Raw genomic sequence first — 27,868 nt, 5'->3', positions numbered from 1 at the left:
AAAAATAATAATAATAAAAATAAAAAAAAATTAAAATCTAATAAATAAATATTTATATATTTATTATATAGTTTAAGCTATGAAATTTAGCATTTGAGACTCTTGTTGGGTTTTGTGTGTGTTCGCCCACCCCGTTTGGAACATATTTGGCGTCGTGGTTTTTTCCGGCATATTCAAAACCACCCTTAGTCGAAAATAGATATATTTTGTTAGCCGTGCCGTGCCGCATTTCCAATAACTGTAATCAAAAAGTTGCAAACTTCTGTGCTGTTGTGCGTGTGTGAGTGAGTGTGCCAATGTGTGTCCTTAACATATGCCAAAAGCTATAAGGCATTCGTAAATTTGAAGTCCATAAATATACAAATTTAACTTACTTCAAAAAAAGGCCAAAACGCGGACCCCACCCAAAGGCCGAAAGTTTTTCAAGTGTAGCGAGCGTGTGTTTTTTTCTCCTTAGCTGTCCAGCTCTCGCTCTCTCTCTTTCTCGTCTTCTCGCACTCTCTCTCTCTCTCTCTCCATCGCTTGTTGTTTTTGCCGCACCCCTTGGGTTGCGAAAAATAAAAAACTTAAAAGGATTATCCCCACGTCGAGCCTTAGGTAAGTTAACGTACAAGTTCTCAAGTTTAGTTATTTAATTGATTTAGTTGAGCAAGAACTATAAATGGATTAACACGCTTTGATGTACTAGAGTCCCTAATGTGTTTAGGCTTGTGCATAACGGGACCAGTGTCTCCATGTTATTATTCATTAGAGTGCCTAACTATCGCCTGCCGCTTGGCAATTGTATTGAAAGTTCACTCAGCTGCCTCTTGGCACTGCAGCTCCAATAAATATGCATTTTAGATAGATCTGTGGGTCATATTATATAACTGACATAGGAGCAACCGCTGTAGGTCTTTGTTTTTGTGCCGTTGCTGTAAATCTACTGGTGATTCTATAATTTAAAAGGCTTTTATCGACTATCACACACTTTTGTTGGATTTTATAACATTTAAATTCCATTATTTTGATAATATTTTGTATTAAATAGTACCTAAGAACCATCGTGAGAGCCTAGTTTTTCTTCATTTTCGTGAATTGTTTGTTATATTTCGTTTTCGAATTCAATCAATTCTTGATAAAATATAATTTTAACTAGCTGAATTCTATGTCGAGTTTTATATTAATATTTTAGAAAATTATATGCATATGTATATCATATATACTAGCTGGCCCGGCAAACGTTGCATTGCCCTCTATATTATTTCTAGGTAAAAAATTGTTGAAAGCTATGTTGTTCAGGCTGGGATACACTGATAAATTTATTAATCGGATTTTCATTCAAGCACCTTGTTGTAAACGACATTCTTCGTTTTTTGGTCGGGTGCAAGAACAAATAATGCGGATCGTTTGCCAACACGTGAGCATGCCACGTACAATTGACCATGAGAAAAACACGCATTTTCTAGATTGAGGCCACAAATAGTCAAAGATTGGCCCTGTGACTTGTTGATCGTCATGGCGAAGGCAAGACGAAGCGGGAATTGAATTCGTTTAAATTCAAAGGGCATATCTGTTGAGCTCATCGGAATCCTAGGAATAAGAACTTCCTCATCTTTAAATTTTCCTTTGAGTATCAACGCGTGAATCACATTGCTCATCAGTTTTCTTATCACCAAACGCGTTCCATTGCACAGTTTTGGTTGGTTTAAATTTCTAAGCATGCAAATCATGGAGAATTGCTCTTTTCATAGCTGTGTTCATTTCTTGACGCCGGTCAAGTTGTTCTTCCATATTGCCCATGAAGTATATTTGCAAGAATTTTTGCTGTGCATCTTCAATAGGTTGCAATGATCCAATGCGATGGCAAATCTGGCCTTGAATCTTTAAATTCAAAGCCATAGTTACAGTTATATTTACAAACACTATTTACAGAAATCTAACAAACTACATTATTCAAAATTTTTTTTTGGCAGTCATAGAAAATAAAATTTTTAACGTAAATTACCTTAAATATCCGTCTCCAATATTTTCCGCCCCAAATTATGTCATTTGGAAACAGGCATTGTATTTTTGAGTGTTCGCTAGAAAATGTCGTGATTCTAGTGTTTCGCCATAAAGCAGGGAACGCAATGGCTATGGTGACCGCTAATGGCAATGTCACTTTACCACTAAGGCAGCACAAACCGGGCGTTTCACCAGCAAACTTCAATGCGCCACAATGCTAGCAAACAACGTCCATTGGACCAATGCAAACTAAACGATTCAAGCTGTAATCAATGGAGCAATCATATCGAAACGCTGCTCGATTCAAATCAATCCTTGAACCATTTCTTATTGCCATTTCACGGGCTGCCTCTCTTTGAGAAGCACGAATTAAGGCCCTTCTTCCCTGGGTACTAACGCGGAGCCTTTCTCGGGCGATTTCTCGCTCTTCGTCAGATAATTGACTCGCGCTATTCCGTTGCCTAATTGCATTATGGGTCCGCCGGGAAAGATTAGATCTTCTAGGACGCGGCATTTTTATTAATAGTAATACTGCCCTCGCACAAAACCATATAAAACAATCGAGAAATATAAATATAAATAATTTACACAAATTTATGTTTGAGATAAACAAATACCTGAACTTTCGAGATATTTAGCTTTTGTAAAAGTCCAAAAATACAATTTTTAATAATTAACTTTTTTTTTTTAATTTCGAATTTTGAATTTTGATTTTTTTTATTGATTTTTGATTGTTAGGTTTTAATCTTTTGATTTTTTTTTTAATTTTTGCAGATTTTTGATTTGAAATATTTATAAAGTTTAAAAGTCCGAAAATATAAAAAGCCAAAAATACACTTTTTAATAATTACCTTTTTTTTTTTTTTTTTAATTTCGAATTTTTAATTTTGTTTTTATTTTTTGAACAGTCAGGTTTTAATCTTTTGATTTTTTGCAGATTTTTGATTTGAAATATTTTTCCTTTTGATTTGAAATTTTTTTTTTTTTTTTTTTTTTTTTTTTTTTTTTTTTTTGAATAGTCAGGTCTGCTCGAGGTCAGGAGACCGTAGACTGACTGACTACATTTGTTTATTTACTTCTACACTATTGTCAAAACTGTCACTGTTACCAAGCCTACTGGGTATAAAAAAAATTTGAACATTTGGGGAAAAAACCGCGTTTTTCAAGTATTCGGCAAATTTTTTCAGTATTTTTAAGACCCTATACTAAACTCTTTGCGGAGACAAATCCAACAAATCAAAAACCATGAAAATTGGTTCAGCCCAAATCAAGTTATAAGCAGTCTTCACTTTTACACAACTTTCTTTTATATATATAGATTTTGTATCAGATAACTATACAAATTAATGTAATATTTAAAAAATATTCGAGGATATCTCGATTGGAGAAACTTTATTCCAAGTCAGAGTATTTGCGTTTTCATCAACCCTAACACAATAACAAACATGTTTCTAGCTGCTGTTACTGTCATTCATTCAGTCATGTATTCATTGTCCAGCTGTCAACCCTTCAATTCAGCTCGGGCTGCTCCTTTTGCTTCTGTTGTTGGCATTTTTACGCCTCATCGGGTTTTTCAGCTGGGTTTGAGGTTCGATGAACTTGTGTAGCTGCGTGTGTGTGTGTGTGTGTGGCAAATGCTCAATTAATTGATGGATACGCCTTTTGTGTCTATGTGAAGGATGTGCTCCCGCTGCTCTGGCTGGCTCTGGCTTCTCCTCCTGCTGCCGCATTGTGCTGTCTATTGGGGTCACTCGCTTCCAGTGCTGATTAATACCTCGGCTCAGCTTCAACTTCAACTTCAACTCAACTTCAACATCAGCTGCAGCTTTAGTTGCATCTACTTAGTCATTTATTTCATCCTCTGCTTCGTCTACTATTTTTATTTTTTGCTTCGTGTCGTTAACCTGCCATAAAAATCGCAGCTTGGGCCAGTTTGGTCAGTCAAGCCAAGTCTCACCTGACTCTCACGTGGCTATACCTATAGCTCGGTATGCTAATTGAGCCTGCGCTTTGTTTGTAAACACTTTGCGCCTTCTACTCACATTTCAGAAAAAAGCATAGACCCTGCTCTCTAATACATTTCTTGCGCAGATTAAGGTTGTAAATAACAATTTTTCTGAAGGGCCCGAACACGGAGTAACGCATGTTCAGCCACTCAATGTGAAGTGGCTTCAAAGACAATGCACTTCGAATACCCTTACTTGGGTTCATTTTAATGTTTTTAAGGCATTTACTGATGAGTGTGAATACACAAAAACAATAAAAGGTTTTATTGACACTCATTGAGACTGTACGAGGCGAATTTTGTTGTGCTTTTAGAAATTGAAATTCGAATTTCTTTGATGATGATGTAACTAGATATATACGATATACACATATTTTGGGTTCATCTTATAATATATACGTACATATTACAATTGAAAACAAAGCCTTTTATTTCATTGTGGAGTTCTAGCTGTGGAATTTCCAGAAATATATAATATCTATATATAGTTTATATATTATAAGTGTATATCATAAATGCAAATATGGTTGGTGTTAGTATGCGAGCTATCTCACTATTAACCATTTCGCGAACTAAACGGAACAAACCCATTCAGATAGTTGTCGTACCTTGCCTAGATTATGATAGCAAAAAGGTAGGCATATATGTATGTACATATATATACCTATATGAATATTCTTCCTTCATGCCAATGCGTTGCATGTGCAAAGCTAATGGAGGTGCCAGCTACGCTTGGCTTGCAACACCCTCTCACCTGCCACACCCCGCCCGCTCCGGCATCCTCGCTTAGCCGCACAGACCCCCACCATTCGCGCCTCGTAAAATGTTGTAAGAAAAAAACCTTTTGGACAAACGTTTTGGGCCGTGTGTGGGCTTCCATTTTGTTCGGTAGCCATTTGAGAATTGGCAAAAATGTTTTTATGGCCTTTTGCTTTTTACGACCGAAGCAGATGAAGCTGACGATGACGATGAAGCTGAAGCTGAAGCTGAAGCTGAAGCTGAAGCCGAAGCTGATGCTGAAGAGGAAGTGAAAGACGAAGATGAAGTAGTAGTCGAAGAAGCATTTGGAATGCTGGGAACTCGCGCGTCTGCTGATCAATCTCCATAATTGTGCCGCATTTTCAATTAGCCATTCAAATTTATCACCCCTCACATTTCACTTTACGTCCATGGCTTAAGCCAAAATGGATCGGTGCGGCGTTGCCCGGCTTATTACTCATTCGAATGCATTTCGAATACCTCTTCTTCCCGAATTGACACCTCTTCTTTAGCCACGAAAATGGCCCAAAGTCGATTTCGTAGAATTACAAAAAACCAGCAAGCGCTTCGGTCAACCCAATGCTGACAAATTAACGCGCCGGCCAAAGCTTTTGATACTCTTACCTAGAGTGCTATGAATTTGGTTAAGAACTGTGTAACTCATAGCAGGAAATAGCTGCTTAAATATGTTATTTTATGGGATTGAATAGTTGAGTAATAATTATGTATGTTTCGCTAAGCCTAACTATGTGAACTGAGGCACCAGTGGAGCTATCTTTACGAAACTTGGCAGATATTCTACAAATCGCTTCACCATAACTAGTAACTACCATAGGTACCTATATTATCTATCTGAACTGAGCTTCTAGTGAGCGCATAACTATGAAATTTAATATAGTTCTTGCTTTGAACTCTAGCTAAAATATAGTCGAATGAGTATATATCTTATATATATATATATATGACTATATTTTATAGCTGTTATGGATACTTAAATTAGCTATAATAACTTATCTTTTACTGAAGTGACATCTATGTAACTTGGTATAGTTGTTGCTTATAACTATAATGTAGTAAGATCGATTAACTAAATATTCACAAATCTATCATTGATTTTTGGATTATCTAAGTGAACTGAACTTCCAATGAAGTATGTCTGTAAGACTAATTATAAATATATTTATATACTTACCATCATTTTATAGACCGCTTCAGTATATCATATAACTAACTATATGAACTGACAATTTAATAAAGCTACTTGCTAATGCTACGTTTAAGATGTATTATATCATGTACTCTATACTATATGATAAATAAAATAAACACTATTTCCATATATTTAGAGATTCTAAAAAAAAAAGGTATACAAATATAGAATATTCAAATCTTCGGTTTTAAAGTTTCGACTCGTCTCAGGTTTTTTTTTGCCCGGGTGGTCCGAATCCGCTGCGTTCGCTCCGTCTCATCTTCGATTTAACTGCAGTCGCGTGTTTCTTGTGAAATTGGCGCCAAAGCGAAAATGTTTTTTGATAAGCTTTAGCAGCGAGCTGCGAGCAACGAGCTCGAGACAATGACAGATGTCGCCTTCATAAAGAGGGGCCTCTAAATGAGTGTATAGCATGTCTACCTGGCCCACATGTTGCGGCTGTTGCGGCCAATTTGACAGCAACTGCGGTTGGCCGGCAGGAGGGCCAGAAGGGTGCCATTTCGCATCGAGATTCATGGCTTACGGTAGTTTTGCCACCTCATATTTTAAGCATAATTACCGTTAACTTCAGTCGAATGGATAACCGTAAAGGACATGTCAGTTAAAGTTAATGTTAATGTTAAAATTAATGTTAATGCTAAAGTTAATGTTAATATTAAATTCTCAGGGAATTGCTTTATAATTGAAGTCAATTAAATCTATATTTGAATATGATTAGATAGATTATATTATGTATATGTCTAATTGTAGTATTAGGACTGCTATCATACCTATCCTATTACAGAGTATTAACAGCTTTTTATAACACTATTTCTGCTTTGCTGACTAATTCAGTTAGCACTTTTGGCCATTTACATATGCCCATTACATATCAATTGAACAGCGCCCGCTCTTATGGCCATAAACCGGGCTTCAGCTGGCCACAAAGTGCTGCCAAGCCCTTTCAATAAACACTTGTAACAATTATGAATCATAATCAAAAAAAAGGTAACAATACGCTCGGTGCTCGGTACATGGCCTAAAAGCGATTGTCATGCCAATGTTGGCAGGAAACCTGTTGGTTGGCCAGCAGCAGTTATAGCTTTTAGCTGCCCTGTCTACATGCTTTGCCTATTAACGGTATTGTTATTGTATAGGCCCAGTATGATTCATTATCTATATATGTATGTGTATATATCGCTCATCATGTGATGCACTGGCTTTGCGGTGGGTCTTCTGCCCGCCTTCATGCCGTCAGCATGCGCAATGAGCCACCTTTTATGTGTCTAATGAGCTGCCAAAGCCGTTGTGGCCGTTGCGGCCGTTGCCTTAAGCTTCCAGCAAGCAAGCTGTCTTTGCTTTTGTCTGCGACATCCCTGTCCCCTTCCCCCCTCCCCACTCCCCACTCCCCACTCTATTTCTCTCTCACTCCCTATCTCTCTTTGAACCCATTCCACGCTTCCCTGCAGACGACGCTTTGTCTGCACCGGATAAAGGGGTTATGTAGGGGCAGGGGTTGCATAGATTGCTATGCAGTGAAAAAAAAAACGTTAGATTTGATTTTAATATTTTAAACCTGTTTAAAGTGTATTTAAATAATTTCAATTTTAATTTCATTTGATTTTTTATTTATTTATATCATTTTTATTTTTCAATTGCATATTCCTTACTATAATATACTTAATATATATATTAATATCTAAATTTATATTTCGAATAAGATTTTCTGATTTTGCAATTTCTAATAAGAACAAGAATACATTTTTGCCTTGCGTTCGTCAGGCGCTTGGATCCAGGTTCGAATCCAGTCAGTGTTTGACAATATATGATTTTATTTTTTAATTAAAAAAAATTTTTTAAATCCAAAATATTACCAGTATTTACAGTGGTAACTCCTACAAGTAAATTGTCAACCATAAAGTTGGCATATTTTTTGTGACTGTGTAACGCATTATTAACGCCTGTGAAATAAACACTGCCCAGATATCTGTCTGCCGGTCTCAGCCGTCCCGCCCTCTTAAGCAACGCCTCTTTCGTAACAGCCTTTTGTCTGTCTACGGCTTGAGCGGCAGGACGAGTATGCGTTGCGGCGACATTGAGTTATTGCATATTGCGGCGAACTCCAATAGCTGGATACTCAAACAAGTAAGCAAGAGAGAAGGCAAGAAGGCGAAAAGTCAGCTGAGCCAACGAGTCCAATCAGAGCAAGACATATGCTCGAGCAAGTGTCCAATTGGCGTTGGGGTCGCTTAATGCGATTTAAGACTCTGCATAAACAATCATTTAATTGGAATTATGCTTAAAATTAAAACGCCTTTCTATTGAAATCGAGATTTTCGCCTTGTTGTTTTTATTGGCTTTATCGCTTCAGCTATTTCCGCTGCTGTATTATTTTGCTGTTGTTGTTGTTGTTGTTGTGATTGTTGTTGTTTTAGACCGTTTATTTGATGCTCACGCGCCGCAACAAAAGCTGGAAACAAACCCAATAATTAGAAATCAAAGCCGGTTCCCAAGCACACATATAGAAGGCACATGCACACACGCACACAGACTCACTAAACTTGTCTACTTTCGTATTCCAAAATGTTATCACGGATGGTCAAAACCGCAGTGCTGCGTGGCCATAAGATTTGTGTTTCTCTCCATTGACAAAAGGCGCAAAACAGAGTTGAATGTTTATGCTGAAGTGAATGTAACAGGCGGAGGCCATGGTTGACCCCATAGAGATATATTCTTAATCAGAAATGACTTAGTATTGTGCAGCCATTTGAGCGTGTAGTTATTGTGAAATCGATAAAAATCGATACACACATTTTCATGACAGAGATTTAAGCAGAAGTTATCAAATTCACTTAAGATATGCCTGAGGCATAAATCAGTCATCAAAATTGTTTAAAATCCTCATTAGCTTCCTTTATTTGCTGTATCGATATTAATCGATATACAATTTTATTTATATCAGGAAGCGCTACTCTGTAAATTTGGTATATAAAACATATGTATATTCTTTAAAAGCATGCATATTTAATATAATATTTTTTATAATATGTATATACAAACACCAAAATGGGGCAACATACATACATATACAGACAACACACTGATTATTGACACAAAGATATTGTATGTATAAATATTTTTTTGTCTTGACTTGTGTCAATATCGTTGTCAAACTTTTTTTTATCTAAAAAACTTATTAATAGCTCTTTGGTACAGCTTAGCCGAGGTCAGGGTATATCCTAGTCGTTCTCTTTGTACTAGAGCAATATTGCTTTATTTTTTTTTTTTTTTTTTTTTGTTTGCTGCTGCTTTTCTGGCCCGTTTGCTTTGGTCGCTGATGATTGATCTTATCGCAACGGCGCGTGAGTCATCATAAAAAGAAAAACATAAATGAAATACAAAACGAGAACAACATCTTCTTCAGCAGTTGTTAGCTGCTTTATTTTTTTTTCCCTGGTTGTACTTTATGGCCCGGACAGGGATTTAAGTTCATAACTCAAAGCGGCGGCTTTTATAAGCTGCTGTGAGTCCGAGTCTTTACTGTACTGTCGTGGGTCCAGCGCAACTGGCCCACCGCAAAGGCCGTTGCGCTGTACAGTGGCACAAATTGGCAAATTTTTTGATAGAAAATAAAAATTTCTTTGATTTTACAGTAATGGTATAAAGTAAATAAGGGTTTACATATATATGCATATATTTTTTTTTCTTATATATTATATTTATTTATTTATTTATTTATTTATTTTTTTTTTAGGGGTAATATGCATAACAATTCTATAAGACTTTTTTTCAACCTAAAGCTTTACGTTTATGATTTTTTTTTTAAACTATTCGGCTTCACATATAGACAGGTTGGTGCACTTACTGTATTATTCTTGAACTACTGAAAACTTGAAGGAATTTTTTACATAAAAAAGTTCTACTTTAAGTATCGTTGCTCATCAGTTTTACATATTTTTATATGCTATATACAGATTGTAATATTCTAAGAAATATAAATAGGTTTGAAAATTTATTTTAATTAAAATTAATATTTTACATAATATATTATTAAAAAATATTTTAAATACAAAATTTTAGCTCAAATTTGCCCACTGTATTTTGACATCAATTTCGTTTTATATACTTATTCCTGGTAAAGTGCATAACTGTAAATGAAAACAATTGTAAAGGCAGGCATAAAAAATAAAAGTAATAAATTATGTGCGAACTTGACTTGACTAATTTTTCGAATTTAATACAAACAACAAAATTTCACCAAATCAAAAATTCCACTGAATCTGTCATGCAAAATACCTACACAGGTACACATACACACACACACACACAGAGACACACACACACACGTGTCGTCTCGTAAGTGCAATATCTCCTGCGCTGCATAGGTTGATTTAAGTGAATGATTCAATCGCTTTGGCATCCGCCCCATATCCGGTTAACGTTACAGTAGAGAGTCTGCCCCAAGTTGTGGCAACAGCAATTTTATTTTGGTTTCGTTAAAGGGGGCGGGTCGCTGCGCACTCATCGCCCAGGAATGGGCCGCAGACTGCGCTTCTGCCAAATAGTAAGAGTTGGACATGAGGCATGAAACATGGATACATCGGTTGGGACAGAGAACAGTCAGACAGACAGTTCGCTGCGCTGCCGCGGGGCGTTGCTTGTGTGCTCTACTGGCTGGGGCTGACCGCCTTCATCCTGTGCTAATTGCGAGCATGCTGCATGCATTTATTTTATGAATGAACTGAAAGCTTGGCCGCTGGCATTTTCCCACACACGCATTAAATATAAAACATAAAGAACTGAAAAGAATTAAATTAAAAAAAAAAAAATTAGTAAAAAAAAATCGGCTCGCCCGAGCAGGGACTTGAACCCTGGACCCTTGGATTAAAAGTCCAATGCTCTACCGACTGAGCTACCCGGGCACTTGCAAATTGAGGCACTGTGGCTGTTTAAGAGCATACCAGCGAGAGCGCACTTTGCTCAGGAGAGCAGCAGTTCGGACTGTGTGAGTGTGCGTGCGGCGAGAGCATTTGTTGTTGTTGCTATCTCGCTTTGGTTTGCGTATGCCTGTGGCAGGCAAACTAAAAATAGTATAAACAGAGCGAATTGAGTTTTAGCTCTTGTGTTCTAACGTATGTGCTTGCTCGCATGCGATATTTTTGCCTAGAATTTAGCAAAGCGAAATATGATTTGATATTCGCCGCACAAATTAAATTGCATGTGACAATTCTAATTGGAAATACATATAGAAAAATAATATGAATTTAAAATGAAGTATTGAAATTTAAAAATAGTCAGATGTAGATCTAAAATGTTGAAGGCATATAAATTACCAATTTAAATTGCTGTAAAACAATTTGAGGAATTTATGTACTTTAGTTTATGGTTTTAGGCTCTGCGTCGCAATGCGTTTATATATATTTATAAATACAAATATAGTATGTAGGCATGTATATGTATGTATGTATATCCAGTGAACGACCTCCTTGGTGCAGCGCATGAAATGCATTTATCAAAACATAAAAATAAACACAAATTGTTTCAGAAAATAGAAAAAGGCCGCGTGCGTCCGCGAGTTTTCTACAGCTGCTGCTGTTGCTGCTGGTTGTTGTTGTTGGTGGTGGTGCTGCTTCTTCTTCCAGTAGGGGTCTTCAATATGCAAGTATTTAAACAGAGTTCAATATTGTGGGCAGCCGGACAGCCGATTCAAACTCCAAATGCCTATGCGTAGGGGTTTTTTCCACAGCTGTCGAGCGAAACTCTCTCACTCTTGCCATCTCTCTCTTTCTCTTTCTCTTTCTATCTGGGTTTGTCTTATGCAGCCTTTGCCTTTGACCTTATGACTGACAATTTCCTCTACACATTTTTAATTCCCTCCTCTTGCCTCATCCATTTACCTTTCAATTATGCTTGCTTCTTCAGCTCTTCTTTCACCTCTACCTCTTCATCGTTTGTGCTCTTTGTCATTTTCCGGCCTTTAACACAAGTTTTCCATATGTTTGTTTAATACGTTTTAAGCGCTTTTTAAGCGTTCAAGTCACGATTTTCATATTTATACGAGGGGGATAAAGCGAGTGAGTGATGGGCTGAGGGGTGAGGGGCACTACATAGCACACCTTTTTGGGCTGATTGATCAGCTGTGTTTATGTATGTGTGTGTGTGTCTCTGTGATGTTATCTGCGGCGCATCTTTGACTTCGATTCACTATTTTTTCTCATTATTATTATTATTAATATACTCTTACACAAAGGGAATGGCTCTTTAGTGATATATTGTCTGATTATGTTAAATCAATATATGGCATTATTTGAAGAAATTCAATTTTATTTAAATGAAATATATTTGACACTTATTTTTTACCATTTGAATTTTCGATTCAATTATTATATTAAATTTAGATATATAATTAACATCTAAATTTGATGAAAGTCTTAAATAGCTAAGCTCGAATTTCTTTAAATATATATTTGTTATGATAGATTTTGTTGTTATAATAGATTTTAAGGCCTGTTTATATTTTATGTTATTTCTTGAAAAGAATAAAAATAAAAATAAAAAATAAAAATTATGGTAAATATATATTTACTAGCATCTATAAATAATATCAATTGGAAAATGAGCTCTCTACTTAAATTTACTTCATACATAGCCTATATAGCATATATTGTATTGTATTTATATACTGTATAAATATAATCAAATATTTAAGCTTTCAACCTCATTGCTAGGGCATTCAGATTGTCATAAAACAGCTAGTAATTTTTTATATAAATTTTTTCCAAATAGGTTTTTTGGGTTTTCAGTTTCTATAAATTTAATTATTGACTTGCAGAGTACAGATTTTTTGTATTTTATTTTTTCTTTTTATCTGTAAATGTTCAGAGGCGTTGCTTATCGTTAATTTGATCGCCAACGCGCGCTTTTGTTTTTCCCAGAGTGAAAAACCGAGTCTGATGATGATGATGGTGATGATGATGTTGATAGATCACCTTGATGATCGTTAGGCGAGCATGCATCCGAAAAGAATTCCAGTGAAATCGGAGTTCATGCTTCAACTGCCTTTTCCCAGGAGTTAAACTAAAAATTATAGCGTAGGCATTCAACAAAATATACGAATGCAGATATATCTAGATATACGAATAGCTATATATACATATATGCATTTTATAATGCAAATTTGTATGAAAGCGACTGACCAAAGGAAGTCATCAAGCGGCCTTCATAGGTACCCACACACACACATACACACACACACAGAGAGCGACAGGAAGAGCCACAGACAAGAAAAGAAATGACTCAGCAGCTCTGTTCATTTGAGTTAAGATACCCAGTGAATATACATATATCTATATATATGTATATATCTTCATTTTGAATATGTTTTCAACGCCAAATTAATTACATTGAGAACAGTTCTGCAGCTCTTGGCTAGCCAGCCAAGCATGTCCTTTGATGTGAACTAAGAATGTTGCAAGCGGGCGTCAACGACTGCACAATACGCGTTCACGCTCCAAGAACAGTTAAATGATGATGATGATGACGATGATATTTACAAAATAATTAGAGTAGTAAAACACTAACATAGCTGACAAGTTTTAGAGCTATGTTTGTTTTCAAAATTTTTAAATATATTGTTTTGTTCCGATATGCCTAGCTTCCATTTGTTTATGTCCATAAACTTTATGTTTTTTTTTCTCTAGTTTCTAACATCTTCAGACATTACGAAGAACAAATATACTCGTTTCACTTCATTAACAAGTATTAAAAGATGCCTATATATATTTATATTCACACACACACACACAAATCAACCCGAGTCAAGCCAAGCTAAGCCCAAACTCAACACAAATTATGCATATGTGGAAATGTCTTTTCCTTTCAGTTGCATTTTCATAGGAAAAGTGCATCTAATTGTGTAGCCTCTACAGTTTAACACATGTGAGAAGCTATAAAAGTAAGAGTGTCTGACTGTTAAATGATAGACTAGCAGATACGCTGTAAAGTTCTATCAATCTTAAGCAAAGTAACTCAAGCTATTGATGATAATGATAATTATAATAATAAAAATTATCTTCATATCGATATATATCGAAAAATAAGAACTTTTGTATATTCTAGCGACTTGAAGAAGTATTGAAACAAATGAATCGATCGATTTTAAGCGATGAAATCATAATATAATTCTATTTCATGTTGTTCCTACTTGATATTATATTATATCATATTCAACTAAAGTAATAATCAACTGCTTACAAATACAAATACGATATAATCTTCAAGTTATGGGTTTTTATCGATATTATCAGAATATACATCCGTCATAATTTATAGGTGTTGAGTGTCTATGTAACCTATGTGCTTTATATCATCTCATCAGAATGATGTTTATCGATATTTTGCGATTTATTCCCTAATTCTACTGGAAGAGTATAATGATTGAGTTTCTTAAATACAAATATCTTTTTTTTTCTGAACATCAGTATAGGGTATGCAAGTAAACCCTTATATTTATAACCATAACCCTCACCCACATATCCTAAAATTTTACCATATCCAGTTCCATTTCAGTTGGCAGCGAGCCGTGAAATTGGAATGCCATTAGAAATATTTTGAAGTATCTTGAGCTGCTCCACAAAGTATCTTTGTATCGCTGTAGCTGTATCTGTAGTATCCGAAGTACATTTTTATTACAGTTATAATTTATATGAGACAATTTTTCAATCATGCAGCCCGCTGCATGTGGTCAGCGCTCTCTTAAGACACCCAGGGGCGTATTATCAATCATTGGAGACGTCGTATCGCCTATTCAAGTTGGTTGTTATTTCATTTCTTTTTTTTTCATTATCCATTGTCAATTGGGACTTTGGCTCTTCGGTTCGAATTCGTTACGCAGCTCAAAGTCGTTGGCATTTGAACATGCTGCAGCATGCTGCAAGCCAGGCTTCCATTAATCAACATTGAAAGGTTTTGCACTCGGAACGTTCCACTTCAGAATGAGAAGCGGGGGAGCAGGAAGGCAACTGAAGGGACTGAGCTTAAAGAGTGTTTCAGCTGGGTAGGTTTGTTTGATTTGTCTGGCCCCGTTGAATTGCCTCATTAGCTGCACATTAGTGAACATACACACGCGTGGGAGGGTCCTCAACCAATATTATAAGTATTATTTGCCTTTCCCAGCAATGAATCGGCTGACTGAAGAATTATTGAGACTGTTCAAGCAAAACATTAAATGCGGAATGTTATAAAATTTCATAAGCCTAAAACATTTGAAGGGTCCTAACTCTTTCAATAAACTCGCTTTCTATTACTCATATTTAAGTACAGTCTTTTATCTTTAGGATCTATCTTTATCATTTATATTTAATAAAAATTTAGGTTTCTTTTACATATATATATTCATCTCCGATCTCATTTGAGAATTCGGCTCATGTTTTTCTTTTCTACTTTCTCTCTCTTTATGCTAATTCATGTTCGATATCGCATTTGCCATTGATTGATCTCTCAATAACATCTCATTCTTCATTATACATTGAACAATTGGTTTAATTCAGCTCTATCTGTATCTCTCTCTCTCTTATAGCACGCGCTCAGGTTATGTTTGTTGAAATCGATTGAAATCGATAAGAAGTCGAGTTGCTTAAGCTTACCTGCTTATAAAATCTCGTTATATATTAGTTTATTTTTATTGTATTTCGAAATAAATATAAATAAATACAATATAATAAAACTCTTCAGCTGGAGTTTATGAATTCTTAGGAAATATTAACAAGTACATTGAATACTTTTAATATTTGCTTCTATTCAAATCGATTTCTTAAAAGTAACTTAACTCTCTCTGTCGCTCTTGCTCTTTCTCTCTCTATCTCTATGTCTCGCTCTCTCTTTCTCTGTCTGTTTATTTATCTCTTTCTACTTCGTTCTCTCTTTCTATTTCTTTCTCTGTTTCTATTTCTTTCTCTCTCTCTCTTCCTTTCCCTCTCTCTTCATTTCTCTTTCTCAGTTTATCTCACTTTCAATCTACCCTTTCTCTCTTTCTCTTTGCTTCCACATCCTGTTGCTGTCGGCCTTTACAAATACTTTTCAATTCATTTTCTCATTCAATTGCAATTTTCTGTTCGCCTTTGCACGCATTTCGTTTCGCATTTGTTTCGCCTTTCGCTCCTTTTCACTGTTTACCTGTCGCACTTGTCGCCGCTGTTGCTTTGACAGCTTGATTCAATTATGCGCAGGTGTTTGTTGCACTTTGAATACCATTTTGCCGCTGCTTTACCTGGCTGCCTCACAAAGGCTCCGCCAGGTCCTTGCCCGGCCACGTCTCGTGTTTCACGCTGTTCTGTTGTCCTTGTTAGCATATTGTGTTACTCTTATTATTTTCATCTACTTTTTGTCGCTTATTTCTTCTCCTTTGCCTTTTACTTGAAGTTTTTTGTTTGCTTTTGTTTGTCGCGAAAATTGCAGCGCAACTTTGGACTATTCAACAGGAACATTGAGTTCTCTGTGCCCTAAGAAATTATTCAACGCTGACCTCGGCTCAACTTGTGTGAAGATTTAGTTCTCTGGGAATGCCCTGTAATGAAGTTAATGGCTGAAAAGGGTATATTGGGGATGAAGAACAGAGTTCAAGGAGAATTATAAGAAATACAAATGTTCTTCTGCTAAAATTGAAGAGGCCGAAATAGAAGAGCAAAGGAAATTTCTCAGCTCCTACTTTATTACAGGGTATATGGAAACAGCTGGCAACGCTCTTTTGATTCATGTTGACAGATTTTTCATTTCCGTAAAACCCTTTTGGCCAGAGCCTCAGGCAAACGCATTTTGTAATTGTTCAACACTTCTTTTTTTTGGTTGGCCCATCATTTTCAACACCTGATTTTTGTCGGCCCTTGGGTGCGAAGTTAACTATATGTGAAGTAAAGGTGATTAATCTTTGTGTTGCACTAATTGACTTTCACTTTTAACTTTTGGATTCAAGTCTCAATTGCGGTTGATAGAGTCTGTTTAGACTAATGTAGACTCTTCTCTTACATATATCTTTCTCTTTCTTTGCATATCTTTGTTTTTGTCTCCCTTTCACTCTCTTCCTATATTATGGAATGCTTTCTTTTGGCTCTAAATCTCTCTATGCGTCTTCTCTTTCTTTCTAGCTCTCTCTCTCTTTAACTTTCCCTGACTCTCTCTTTTCCCTTATTTTCTCTCACTCTCTCTCTTTTTCCCCTCATTTTTTTCTCTCTGTATCCCTTTCTATCTCTCTCTCTCTCTTTCTCTCCTTTCTCTTTCTGTCTCCCTCTCTTTTTTCTCTCTTCTTCTGATCTTCTAAATACATATCTCTCTCCCTCTCTCTTATCCCTCATTTCTATTTTTCTTATTTTTTCATCTTTCCCCTCATTTAAAAGAGTAATGAGTAATTTTTCTTCTTTTTCCTTCCCTCTCTCTCTCTCTCTGTCTCTCTCTCTTTCTCTCTATCATCCTCACTCTTGCTCTTTCTGTCTTTTTCATCGTCTTTCCATAATTTACCTTATATAGCCCTTGTTCTCTAGCTGCCTCTCTCTCGCTCTCTCTTTCTCTTTCTCGCTTTTCTATGTCTATATCTTCTTAATTGCTCCCTTCGCTTCGTGGTATGCAAATCACAAACAGCTGCGCTTTCAGTGAACAAACCCACTCGATTTTTCCATTTATTACTGCCACATGTCGCGTTTTGCCAATTTGCAACACACAACATCATCACACACGCTGATACACGCACACACAGACACACGCGCACTTCCATCTTTGAGTTCATTCAACTCAAGGCAAAGTTTTCGCCATGATTCTCAACTAGTATGCCACACACATATGCACAAGTTGGCCATAAATTTTCATTCACTCGCATCTTTCATTTCCATTTCAATTGCCAGTTGGTTTCTATTTTCTATTTCCTTCATTTTTAATTTTGCCCAGTTTGTGCTCTATTCACGGAAAATATGGCACAACTTGCAAACGAGCAGGAAGCATCAGAAGCTTTGACAACATTGCCACATACACACTGATAGACTGACAGAATGACAGAATGACAGACAGACAGACAGAGTTTACGGCATTTGAGCCACTGTTCGCCGGATATTTCCGTTCTAATTGTAACTCTTCTTTGGTTTTTGTGCCTGACACGCCCACTCTTTGTAGCTTATATGGTAACATAAAAGGAATAGGGAAATTGAAAAGGTCTGGCAATGCCTTAATAGTTGGCTTTTACTGGGTTAAAGTTTCGGTTGGTCCATTGAAATATCTGATAATCCAGTAGCTAAAGAAAACAGCTAAATTAGAACTTATACGATTTAGCTTTCCTTTAACAGCAATCCTGAATATCGTATACTTAAAATATATCATATATATCATCACCTAACTCTATCACATGGATATTACTCCCTATGCAGCATAGAATTGTAGACGTATAAACAATATTTCTTTAATAGGTCTCATGCCAGATGACCTAATTTCTCAATAGAATTCCAAGTACATTGCTCAAGTTTAATTTCATATTTTGTTCTCATTTTACTTTCTTCGGAATGTGCATATATCTTTCCCCAGCTACATCTACTATCTCATTATCATGATTATCTATTATTACTATAGCAGCTATTTCATTCGCATCAGCTAATTACCATGATCATGCTAGTTAATCATTATAAAGAACGTTCTCTTCCGCTCGCTTAATCTCTTCACAAATTAGCGCCAATTGAATGCACGCATGGCTCAAGTGCGTTTCAATTTCCATTTCAATTTCAATTGCCTGTCAAGTTGATTTTGTTTTTCATCTATTGCCCCCTTTCTCTCTCTCTCTCTTCCTTTCTCTTTCTAAGACTTTGCTTTTGGTTTAACCCAAATAATTCATTTTTTTTTACAATTTTGTATTTGTTTTTGTTGTTGTTTATTTTCGTAGTTTTTTATCAACTCGAGACGAGAAGGAAGTTCAATTTTTTTTCTTCTTCTTGATTACTGACCCCAAGTGCTTTACCCGCTGCCTCCGGCCTCTTTTTATTTTATGCCTTTTTTCGTTGCTTTAAAGTGTTTCTTGTTTGATTTTTTTTTTTTTTTTTTTTTTCGTTCTTCAGTTTTTGTGTTGTGGAATCGCTGCTTGTTTATTTGAGGTCTTTGTGTCAACTTTGTCGCTGTGCTGCCTTTTGCTTAAGTTGAAGTTTTTTCTCTTTCGTTGATACACTCGCCGCGGGTATTTTGATATTTGTGATTGATATGATCTATGTGAGCTCAGTTGTTAGTAAAGCAAATGCAATGAAATTTGTGACAGTTATTGATAGTTGTGAGGGATTCGATATATGTTGAATTAGAACAGATCGAAGTACTATATCATATAGTAGCTGCCATGGAAATTTGTTGCTGAAATTTACATTTTTGTCAAATTGTATAGCAATATTATGGCATGAAAACTATTTTCTGAAATTGATAAGAAATATTCACTAAGAAATATTAGATAAACCTTTTATGCAAGCATTGAAATTGTAGTGCTGCACTACACAAAACGCAAACCAAATGTTAAGCTACAATACTTATCATACAAATATATATATTATATATACTCTATACAGACTGTGAAAGCTATTCCTTAGAAACGATAAATTGGTTCATTAAAATTTAATATTAAACATATAAAGGCCTTAATAATAATAAAATATAGAAAATATATGATTTATATATATATCTTTATATTCTATATTCTACTATATTACTTTATAACATATATATCATATATACTCTCAATTTCTAAAGATTATACGTGATCATATGTGCTGCTTTTATTGGAATTAAAAACTTTTAAATATATCTCATTAATCGCATAATCTCGTATATATCAAACTTTTATCGATTTCAATCGATATCCACCAAATCCAGAGAATACTTCCTATTATATCATATAACTTCCAGCACACCTGAAGTGCGAGCATATCTCACCAATTAATTCCTTATAGTGCCCATGTAAGAGTATCTTTGCTTCGGCTTCTGAAGGCTTCTCTGCTTATTCTTTGTAGATTCTTCTTTTTTTTTTTTTTTTGGTTCTTTGTTTCGTTTGTCAGTTGGTTTTGCGATAAGCAAAGCGACGCTAAGACGACGTGCTTATCTCTAGGTTGTCACTCGATGACGCCACGCTGCGTGTGTTCACTCCAGCTCCAGCACCTACTCCTCCAGCGCTCAGCCTAATCAGCCAAAAAAAAAAGTGAAATACAAAAGAAAGAAGCAACAAAGAAGACAGGCCATCTATGTGAGTGTAGTAAGAAAAAGCCAAGCAATTTCTTAGGGCTTCCCCTGTCGCGCTTTATGTAGGCCCTGTCAAGTCAATTAGGCCAATTATGTTGACTTAATTGCGCTTGCAGCGCAAATTGAGCCAGTCAGTCGGGTAGCCCACACTCCGCACTCCCCACTCCCGCGCTCTACCCTCCACCAGGTGCTCGGCACACGTGCAAAAATTACCCTTCGTGAGGGAAGCCAGCAGCCAGGACGTCACTTAAGTGCCGTCAAGTGGAATGCCAGGCCCACAAAAAAAAAAAAAAAACCCCGAAAAAAAAGAGTTGACGAATTTTTTAGTGGCACTTTATTAAGCCCTGCCTCGCACAACCAGTTGCATTTCGCTGGCAAGGAGCTGCTCTTGAGCAGAGCTGTTTCTGTTCTTAAAATCGATAGAATCTTAGCTTCCACCCTAGAGGGTTTCACTTCACTTCACTTCACTTCAAATAGCTTTCGATGGGGCTTAAATGAGAGTTTGTTGAGGCATGTTACAGGCTGAAGCAAATACCGTAAATGCTTATGTACCACACAATATGGCAGCTAGTGTTTTCTCAAAAACAACTCATATTATTACCTATATATAATAATCCTTATATGATGCAATTATCTTTTAAATAAACGTTTCATCACTTAACGTATTCAGTGCGATTTCCAAACAGTTTCGCTTGCTGAATAGGACAGCTGTGGCTCATCTTCGAGCTGCATAAATTCTTAATCAGATCAAAGTCCTTTCCAAGTAGCCATTATAACCGATTTGCCACTTAAACCCTTATACTCAATACTCAATTCCTTCTGCTCTACTCTACTCCCTGCAGCGACGTCGTGAACGCGGTCGAATAAATCTGAAGGGCGTACGTCTCGTCGAGGAGGCGACAGTTAGCGGCGAGGGCGGCGATCCCTTTGCACCGGATGTAAGTACAAAGGCAGAAAGAGAGCGGGAGTACAAGATTTTGATTGAGATTAACATGAACATTAACATTAACATTAACGCATTGCTGAAATGCGCCCAACCAATTACCTACACAGGGTTACCCCTTTCAAGTGGGCTACTGCGAGACGACGTCGACGACAGCCGCACAGCAGCAGGCGGCGGAGCAACAGCATCTGGGCGAGGGGCAGCATCTGGTGGGCAGAGCCGTGCCCCAGTACACGCTCTACGTGATAGCCAACAGCGAGAAGGAGCGCAGCGAGTGGATACGAGCGATACGACAAGGTAAGCAGCGACGGCGACAGCGACAGCTCCAGCAGTCGCGCGCAACTTCAATGATGACCCGAAAAAAAAACCTAAAAATCGAGAGTACTCAAGAGACGAAACAGCTCGACCAGCAGATACCTCGTGTAGGGCTGCACAGCAATGACAAACATAAACTTGGAAAACTTGTTATTGAAATGAAAAAGTTGTTTGCTCTAGCTCTGCCTGTCCCAGATAAATAGAACACTCTGTTCGATATTTATCGATTATAGTGATTAGTGCGAAAAAAAAAATTGGCGAGCATTTTATTCTACATGGAAGTGCCATATCAGCTCTGTTATGACGACAAATATGATTGATCTTAGGAAAACATGCATGAAAGTGCTATATCAGATCTGTTATAAAGACGCAAATTTTCGGTCTTATAAATATTTCTAGGTAAATGGATATTTTTGGCACTTTAGTTACAATAATTGAATAAATCAATTCTCGAGATATTATTAAAATTGATTAAGAGAAAGGCAGGGCAATGGCATCGATATTTATCGATACTAAGAAGCATTATATCTGTATTTGTTACAAAAAGAGTCAATTTTAATATCTTTAATTCTTTAATTCATAGCAGATATCACATTTCATAAGTGATAAGGTTATGTTATCGATACATGATGTATCGATTTCAAGCTTATGCTAATAATCATTATATTCACACATAGAATAGATTCGATTGTAATACATATTTAGGCTCATAATTATCGATGCTTCGATAATTATCGAATAAATATAAATATAAATATAAATGAAAATGCTTTTTTACTTAAGACGAGTTGGCATAGAAAAATCAGTAATTTTGGTGCAATTTAGCTCCCTTTACTTTCTGCAACATACATTGATATATATCGATAAAGATCGGTTTGATATCGATATCTAGCACAAAAAAAAAACCTAATAAATAATATACAAATTGAGATATGCTAATATGGGTACGTCAGTTATTCGGTGTATCCCACATGCTTGGTGCTAATATACCCGCTATTGTAGATTATTAATATGATTCGAGGGCATATTGAAAAGAGTTGCAGATGCAGCAGCTGCCAATCGCTGTGGCACGATAAGCCATCAATGGTGCCATCGAAGCCTTGGGAGTCATCCAGGCCAGACAACAACAACAACAACAATAACAATAACGATGCTTAACCCAAATCTGTGAAGTCAGCTGTGTGGGTCGTAGCTTTTAGCTTTTACTCTTTTTCCAATTTTGTTTGATTGCTGGCAAGCTCCTTAGCACTTATTTTTCTTCTTCTTCTTCTTTTATTCGTTGCAGTCTGTGAGGATACGAATACACCGAAATCATATCGATATCATCCTGGTCTCTGGTCTGGCAAGAAGTGGAGCTGCTGCAAGGGCACAGCCCGTAGCACATTTGGCTGCCGAGCTGCCGCTCACTGGCGCGAGGCCAACAATAATCCAAGTAAGAAAATAATTATCGATATGAGTGGAAATACGACGCTGCATAGCAGTAAATTTCGCTTGCACTCCACCTGCCCCATGTGCTTGACTGCAGCTATCGTCTCCTCGTCGAACTCTTCCTCGTCATCATTCTTTACTCTCTTGTATTGTCGCACATCCAAGATTCCCGACCTATGCAAAACCAACTCCAGATACTGCGTTCTCTGTCCCTTGCCTCTCTGACTCTCCATTGTGTGTAGCCTATTTATAGTCTAGTCTGGGATATTGTTTGGAACGGGGGCTACGCACTGACAGACCTAGCAGAGGGCAAACATATGGAATACCCTAAAATAAACTGAGAGTAGAGCAATGCGAATGCCCTTTAAGTAGGATGCTTTGACTTTGTCAGCAAATGTGAAATACTTTTGGGCAATAAAATGTATTATATTTTCTGTTTATTCAGAATTTTTTAATGTCTAACATTTTTTTTGTAAGGCTTTAACTTGTAGTTTGGGTATCATTGCAATATTAAAAAAAAGGAAATTATAAAGGAGAAAAATATTTTATTAGTTTATTATCTGAAGCATTTCATATTTAATAAATGAAATGATTTGGTTTTTGGTTAAAAAAAAAAACTAGACCTTGTTTTTTTACGAATGAAAAAATTTTTATATATATATTATATATATAATATATATATATATTATATTAGATGTTCCAGTTTTAGATTTGTATCTTCTATATTCTACATTATCTTCCAAATTCTTTTTTCTATATTACATATTATATATGTATATATATATATATATATTATGTAGTGTATTGTCTATAAAATATTTTCTATATATTCTGTTTTGTATATGCTATATTCTATCCTAAGTTAAAAATTCTATCTTCTATATATTCTATATTCTTCTAAATAAGTTCTCAAATTTGTTCTCTTCTATCCTCTTCAATATTCTTTCTCCTATATTTGGTATGCTATCTCCTTGTTTTTTGTAAATGAAGCAAGGAAAACATGAGAAAAGATGGTACTACGATAATTACGAGTCTAAGAAAAGAAATAAAACTTTTCAAACCACCCCCGCTCCAATCTATCTGATGCAACTTGTAACTACTTAGATTTCTAGGGCTTTACATAAGATAAGATATGCCTGCCAGATATTCTACGACAAATCGTAGTATTTATATGCCCAGATAAAGTAAAATGACGAACGATTATATTTATCAGAAATTTCTTGTAATGTTAGGGTAATTTAAAATCGTCTGGAGCTAATTTTTGTTGTCTTGTTTTGTTTTGGCATTGTTTTCTTTTGCTTTGCATTTGCTTTGGCATTGCAACATGTGGCGATAAACTGTGGCAGGCATTCGCTGCGCTGCGCCCCGAATGGGGGCAGGGCAAGGGAGGGATTCTTACAATTTCATGGATTGAGCTTTCACCTTTTAAAGAGAGCGAATCATTCATTAGGCACGGCCGCGCCTAATGTAGACATCAGAAGTGCCAGCAAATGTTGAATGCTGGCTGCTACCATTTGTGGCAGCTTCTCTCCACTCGCCACACTCTCTCTCTCTCTCTCTCTACTCGACTCTCTCTCCCTGTCTCTCTTTGAGTTTTCACACATGTTTGCCATTCGCAGTGCTTTTCCATTCTTCTTCCTGTCGCCTTGCACAATTTGACACATTGTCCAAAGGCATCCGGCGACTTGACTCATGTCTCGCGCCTTGTGCCTCGCTCCCCATGTCCCCATGTCCCCATGCCCCACGCCTCCTGTCACTTGCCACTCGTCACTTGAAGTGGCTACCACGTTCGTGCCGCCGCTTCCTTAAGCTCTTAATGAGCAACGAGTATGGCAGATACTTTGCCAACTTTGTTTAAGCTTTAGACGGAACAAACATAAAGTTTGCCCAATGCAAATCTCGGCACCTGATCGCCGGCTTCACTACTGGCTTATCTATCGACCACTTGCCAATTCCTAGAACTATGGCCAAAAAGGTAAACTCTCCAGTCGCAACTCTGCCTCCGCTATGCCAGCAGCTGCTGTGGCAAAGATCACTTATCATCATCTGCATCGCTGTTTATTCACGCATGATATGTCTCTCTCAGATAGAATGAACTTTGCTTTAAGTTCGGTCCAAGGGTTATCTTTGGACTTTCCAGATGATTTCGACCTAAAAACTGTATAAGGAGTCGGGGAACGATAAAGATAGTCTCTAAAAATGTTGTGTAGTGAAAGCCAATTTATACGTGCCTCTGATAAGAAAATGTTGGGCTTAATGAAGTTTTAGCTGTATAAATAGAAGAATATAAAATAGAAGAATATTTGTTTATATCTATATAGCAACCTTACTTTAGACTCCTTTTACATATATATATCTTTGTATATAAGAAAAAATCATAGAATGAATAGAATATCAGCGTAGAGATCAGGAGTCTCATCAGGATATCTCAGTAATCATAATTTTATTCCTTCTTTGGTATTATGCAAGTTCATGAAACATATTGTTCAGGCACTATTCAAGAGGTATTCTTCAATGATATTAGTCAAATGAATCTTTAATCGCAGTAAAAATATCATTTATTTAGTAAAAATATATCCTCTCTTTACAAAACAATATTTGTGAACCTTATAAAGGAAAGGAATTTCAAAAATAAAAACTGGTTAAAAGGCAGAAGCTGAGCATCTCAACAGCTCAATAAATTGTCCCCTCCACATGCTACTTCAGTTATCGCTATCTACGGGGAATCTGTAAAACCCTGTAAACACCTAAAATAACTAAACCGATTGTCAATTTGGGAACCCCTTTTTCTCTTTATAATTCCCTCAGTTAACGCTCATTTAAATTGTGTCGGCTTGTCACATTTGTTAAACATTACATTCAGGAGTGCCAGGACCCCATTCATACAATAGTTCGAGCCGTGCGACAGCTGTGTGCATGCCCAGACAAAAGGAAACTTTTCCCATCAACTGGAGCAATTATTTTGGTACTCCTTGTCAAGTTTGACAGGCAGATTTAGATCGCACAATTTTATGAGATCAGATTAGGTATAGCCATAGCATTGGCATCTGTGGCCCGCATAACGAACATTGTCTCTTAATTGAGGACTACCCTTAATAAGTTGAGCGAGACAGATGGGAAGCGAGAGGCACACAGTGAGAGTGTAAGAGGCGGGCAGCGGTGGGCGTGTCTTCGAGTTAAGCCGTTAAGACTGCATTTTTTTCGGCAAGTCATTTGCTGCGATCACTTTTATAAAAATCTGCTTTTTTTTTCGTTGGGGCGAATTCGGGTCGCACTTCGCTGCCAATTTATCAGCGACAACAAGGAAAGTGGCCTTTTGTCTGTGGAGGATGCTGCAGCCTGCCATGTCAGTTGCCGTTACAATAAATTAGCCTGTCAATGGGCGCAATCTCTTCGCAGCTACGCCCGCGCAATCAGGCCCCTTGCCTCACCTCATCAGCTGCAGCCTTCATCCTCCCACTTCCACCCTCTCTCTCTCTTTGGCACTCTCTTAGCCTTTACCATATTCCAGCTGCAATTAATTATGGTTTCCATCCTTTTATTACCGTTTCCCTGCTTGTTCTTCTCCTTCTTCTGGCTGACTTTCGCTGCGCGCTTTGCGTGCATTGTAATTAAAAAAAAAAAAGAATGCTTCGGTTCGACAAAAATCAACAGCTAGTCACAGTTTTTACGATGCTGTTGGCCCCGCCCCTTACCCAGCGTCCCATCTCCCTCTCCCAGTTTTCAACCCTCTCTTGGGCTCCTTGTGTCCCACACTTGTCAAGATTTATGCGCGCCTTGTTTTAAGTGCCTTTGAAAATAGTTTCATGTCTGTGATTATCATCGGGTTCTGGTTTTCTCTTTTTGTTCTGTCTCTGGAATGGTCGTAAAACAAGCTCGTCTAATAACTACGCTCTGAACAAAGACGCACTGCAGGCCCAGTATTCCTCCCGAAAAAAATAAACAAACAACCAAATTGAAAGACACAAGTAGAACAAGAACAAGCTTGATAAGTAAATACCCTGCAGCTGAGCTAAGTGATAATGACTTAGAGATTATTCTTCTTTTTCACTTACTATTAGTCACTCTATAAATAATTTACCATTATGTTAACATATCGTATATTCTAAAATTATCTACTTGTTCAAATTTATACTCTCATCAGGCAAAGGGTATTTTAAAAACGCAACTTCTAAAAAATATCCCAGTTTCTATTAAGTTGGGAACTTTGGCTCAATTTTTGCTGCTTCGGCTATGGATGCGTCTTCGGGCGCACAACTTGCTTGCAGTTTTTTTTTTTTTTTTTTTTTTTTTTGGTTTTTTTTTTTTTTTTGTTTTTTTTTTTTCGGACACCCCCGCGGAGTTGGAGATGCCAGAAGTTCCTTGAAGTCGAAACTGGTTTTTCGGAGGTTTTAGTTGGTTGTTGTTTTGTTTTTCGTTGGGCATATTCGAAAAGCCAGTTCGATATTTAAGAGCGACGCCGAAAGAGCGAAAAATTGTTAACACACACACAACAAAACCAGTTTTTGCCAGTCCCCAAATGTTGCTGCCTGCGTCGCGCTGGAAAAAGTAAACAACAAAAATAAGAGGAACAAAATTGTGTCTAGTGTGCACATGTGACTGTGTGTGTGTGTCGCTGGGCATGTGCAATGAACTTGCCCAGGCGGAGGATCAGGCGCAATTGCTGCAGCCGGGCGTAGCTGCTCTGATTAATATGCCTTACGCGCTCTCTCACTCTCTTAAATTAGTGCTGCGCCTATTAAGCGATAGGCATCTCTCTCGCCCATTTGAAAGTCACAAATGATTGTAATTAGGCGCTTTTGTTGTTGCCTTCTTATGTTGTTTTTTCTTCTACTGCGTCTCCTTTAAAAGCGTCGGGTGATTGACCATGAAAAGAACAGCAATGAAGCAGCGCAGCAGCAGAGCCTCAAAAACTCAGACGCGCTTTTTTACGCTGTTCAGAAACTGAACAGACAGGCATATTAGTGCACATGTCTATAAATTTACAAATACATAAACA

At 36.9% G+C, this 27,868-nt stretch overlaps 1 protein-coding gene, 1 long non-coding RNA gene and 1 other non-coding gene across 4 annotated transcripts in view; 1 reads left to right on the top strand and 2 right to left on the bottom strand.

Moving 5' to 3' along the window:
- The window catches only part of Btk (tyrosine-protein kinase Btk29A), a 62,116-nt gene that overhangs the window by 5,149 nt on the left and 29,099 nt on the right, over nt 1-27,868 (top strand). The window contains exons 3-5 of the mRNA XM_018003668.2: nt 21,026-21,121; nt 21,237-21,423; nt 22,727-22,873. Coding sequence (XP_017859157.1) covers nt 21,026-21,121; nt 21,237-21,423; nt 22,727-22,873 — 430 coding nt within the window. The remainder of the gene's footprint in view (nt 1-21,025; nt 21,122-21,236; nt 21,424-22,726; nt 22,874-27,868) is intronic.
- Nucleotides 1,270-3,330, bottom strand: LOC149269612 (uncharacterized). 2 transcript variants are annotated; one of them, XR_016269065.1, is made up of 3 exons: nt 2,604-3,330; nt 1,988-2,517; nt 1,270-1,918 (listed from the first exon to the last, which is right to left on the bottom strand). It is a non-coding gene; the product is annotated as an uncharacterized LOC149269612 (long non-coding RNA). The 2 variants fall into 2 exon arrangements; XR_016269064.1 differs by having other exon boundaries at nt 1,270-1,863; nt 2,604-3,327.
- Nucleotides 10,789-10,861, bottom strand: TRNAK-UUU (transfer RNA lysine (anticodon UUU)). Its single transcript has one exon. It is a non-coding gene; the product is annotated as a tRNA-Lys (tRNA).

Source organism: Drosophila arizonae, chromosome 3 (assembly GCF_054131065.1).
Source record: "Drosophila arizonae isolate 15081-1271.41 chromosome 3, UAZ_ARI_1.0, whole genome shotgun sequence".
NCBI lineage: Eukaryota > Metazoa > Arthropoda > Insecta > Diptera > Drosophilidae > Drosophila > Drosophila arizonae.
Note: the sequence above shows the minus strand (reverse complement) of the source record. Positions and strands in the feature narration are given on the sequence as shown.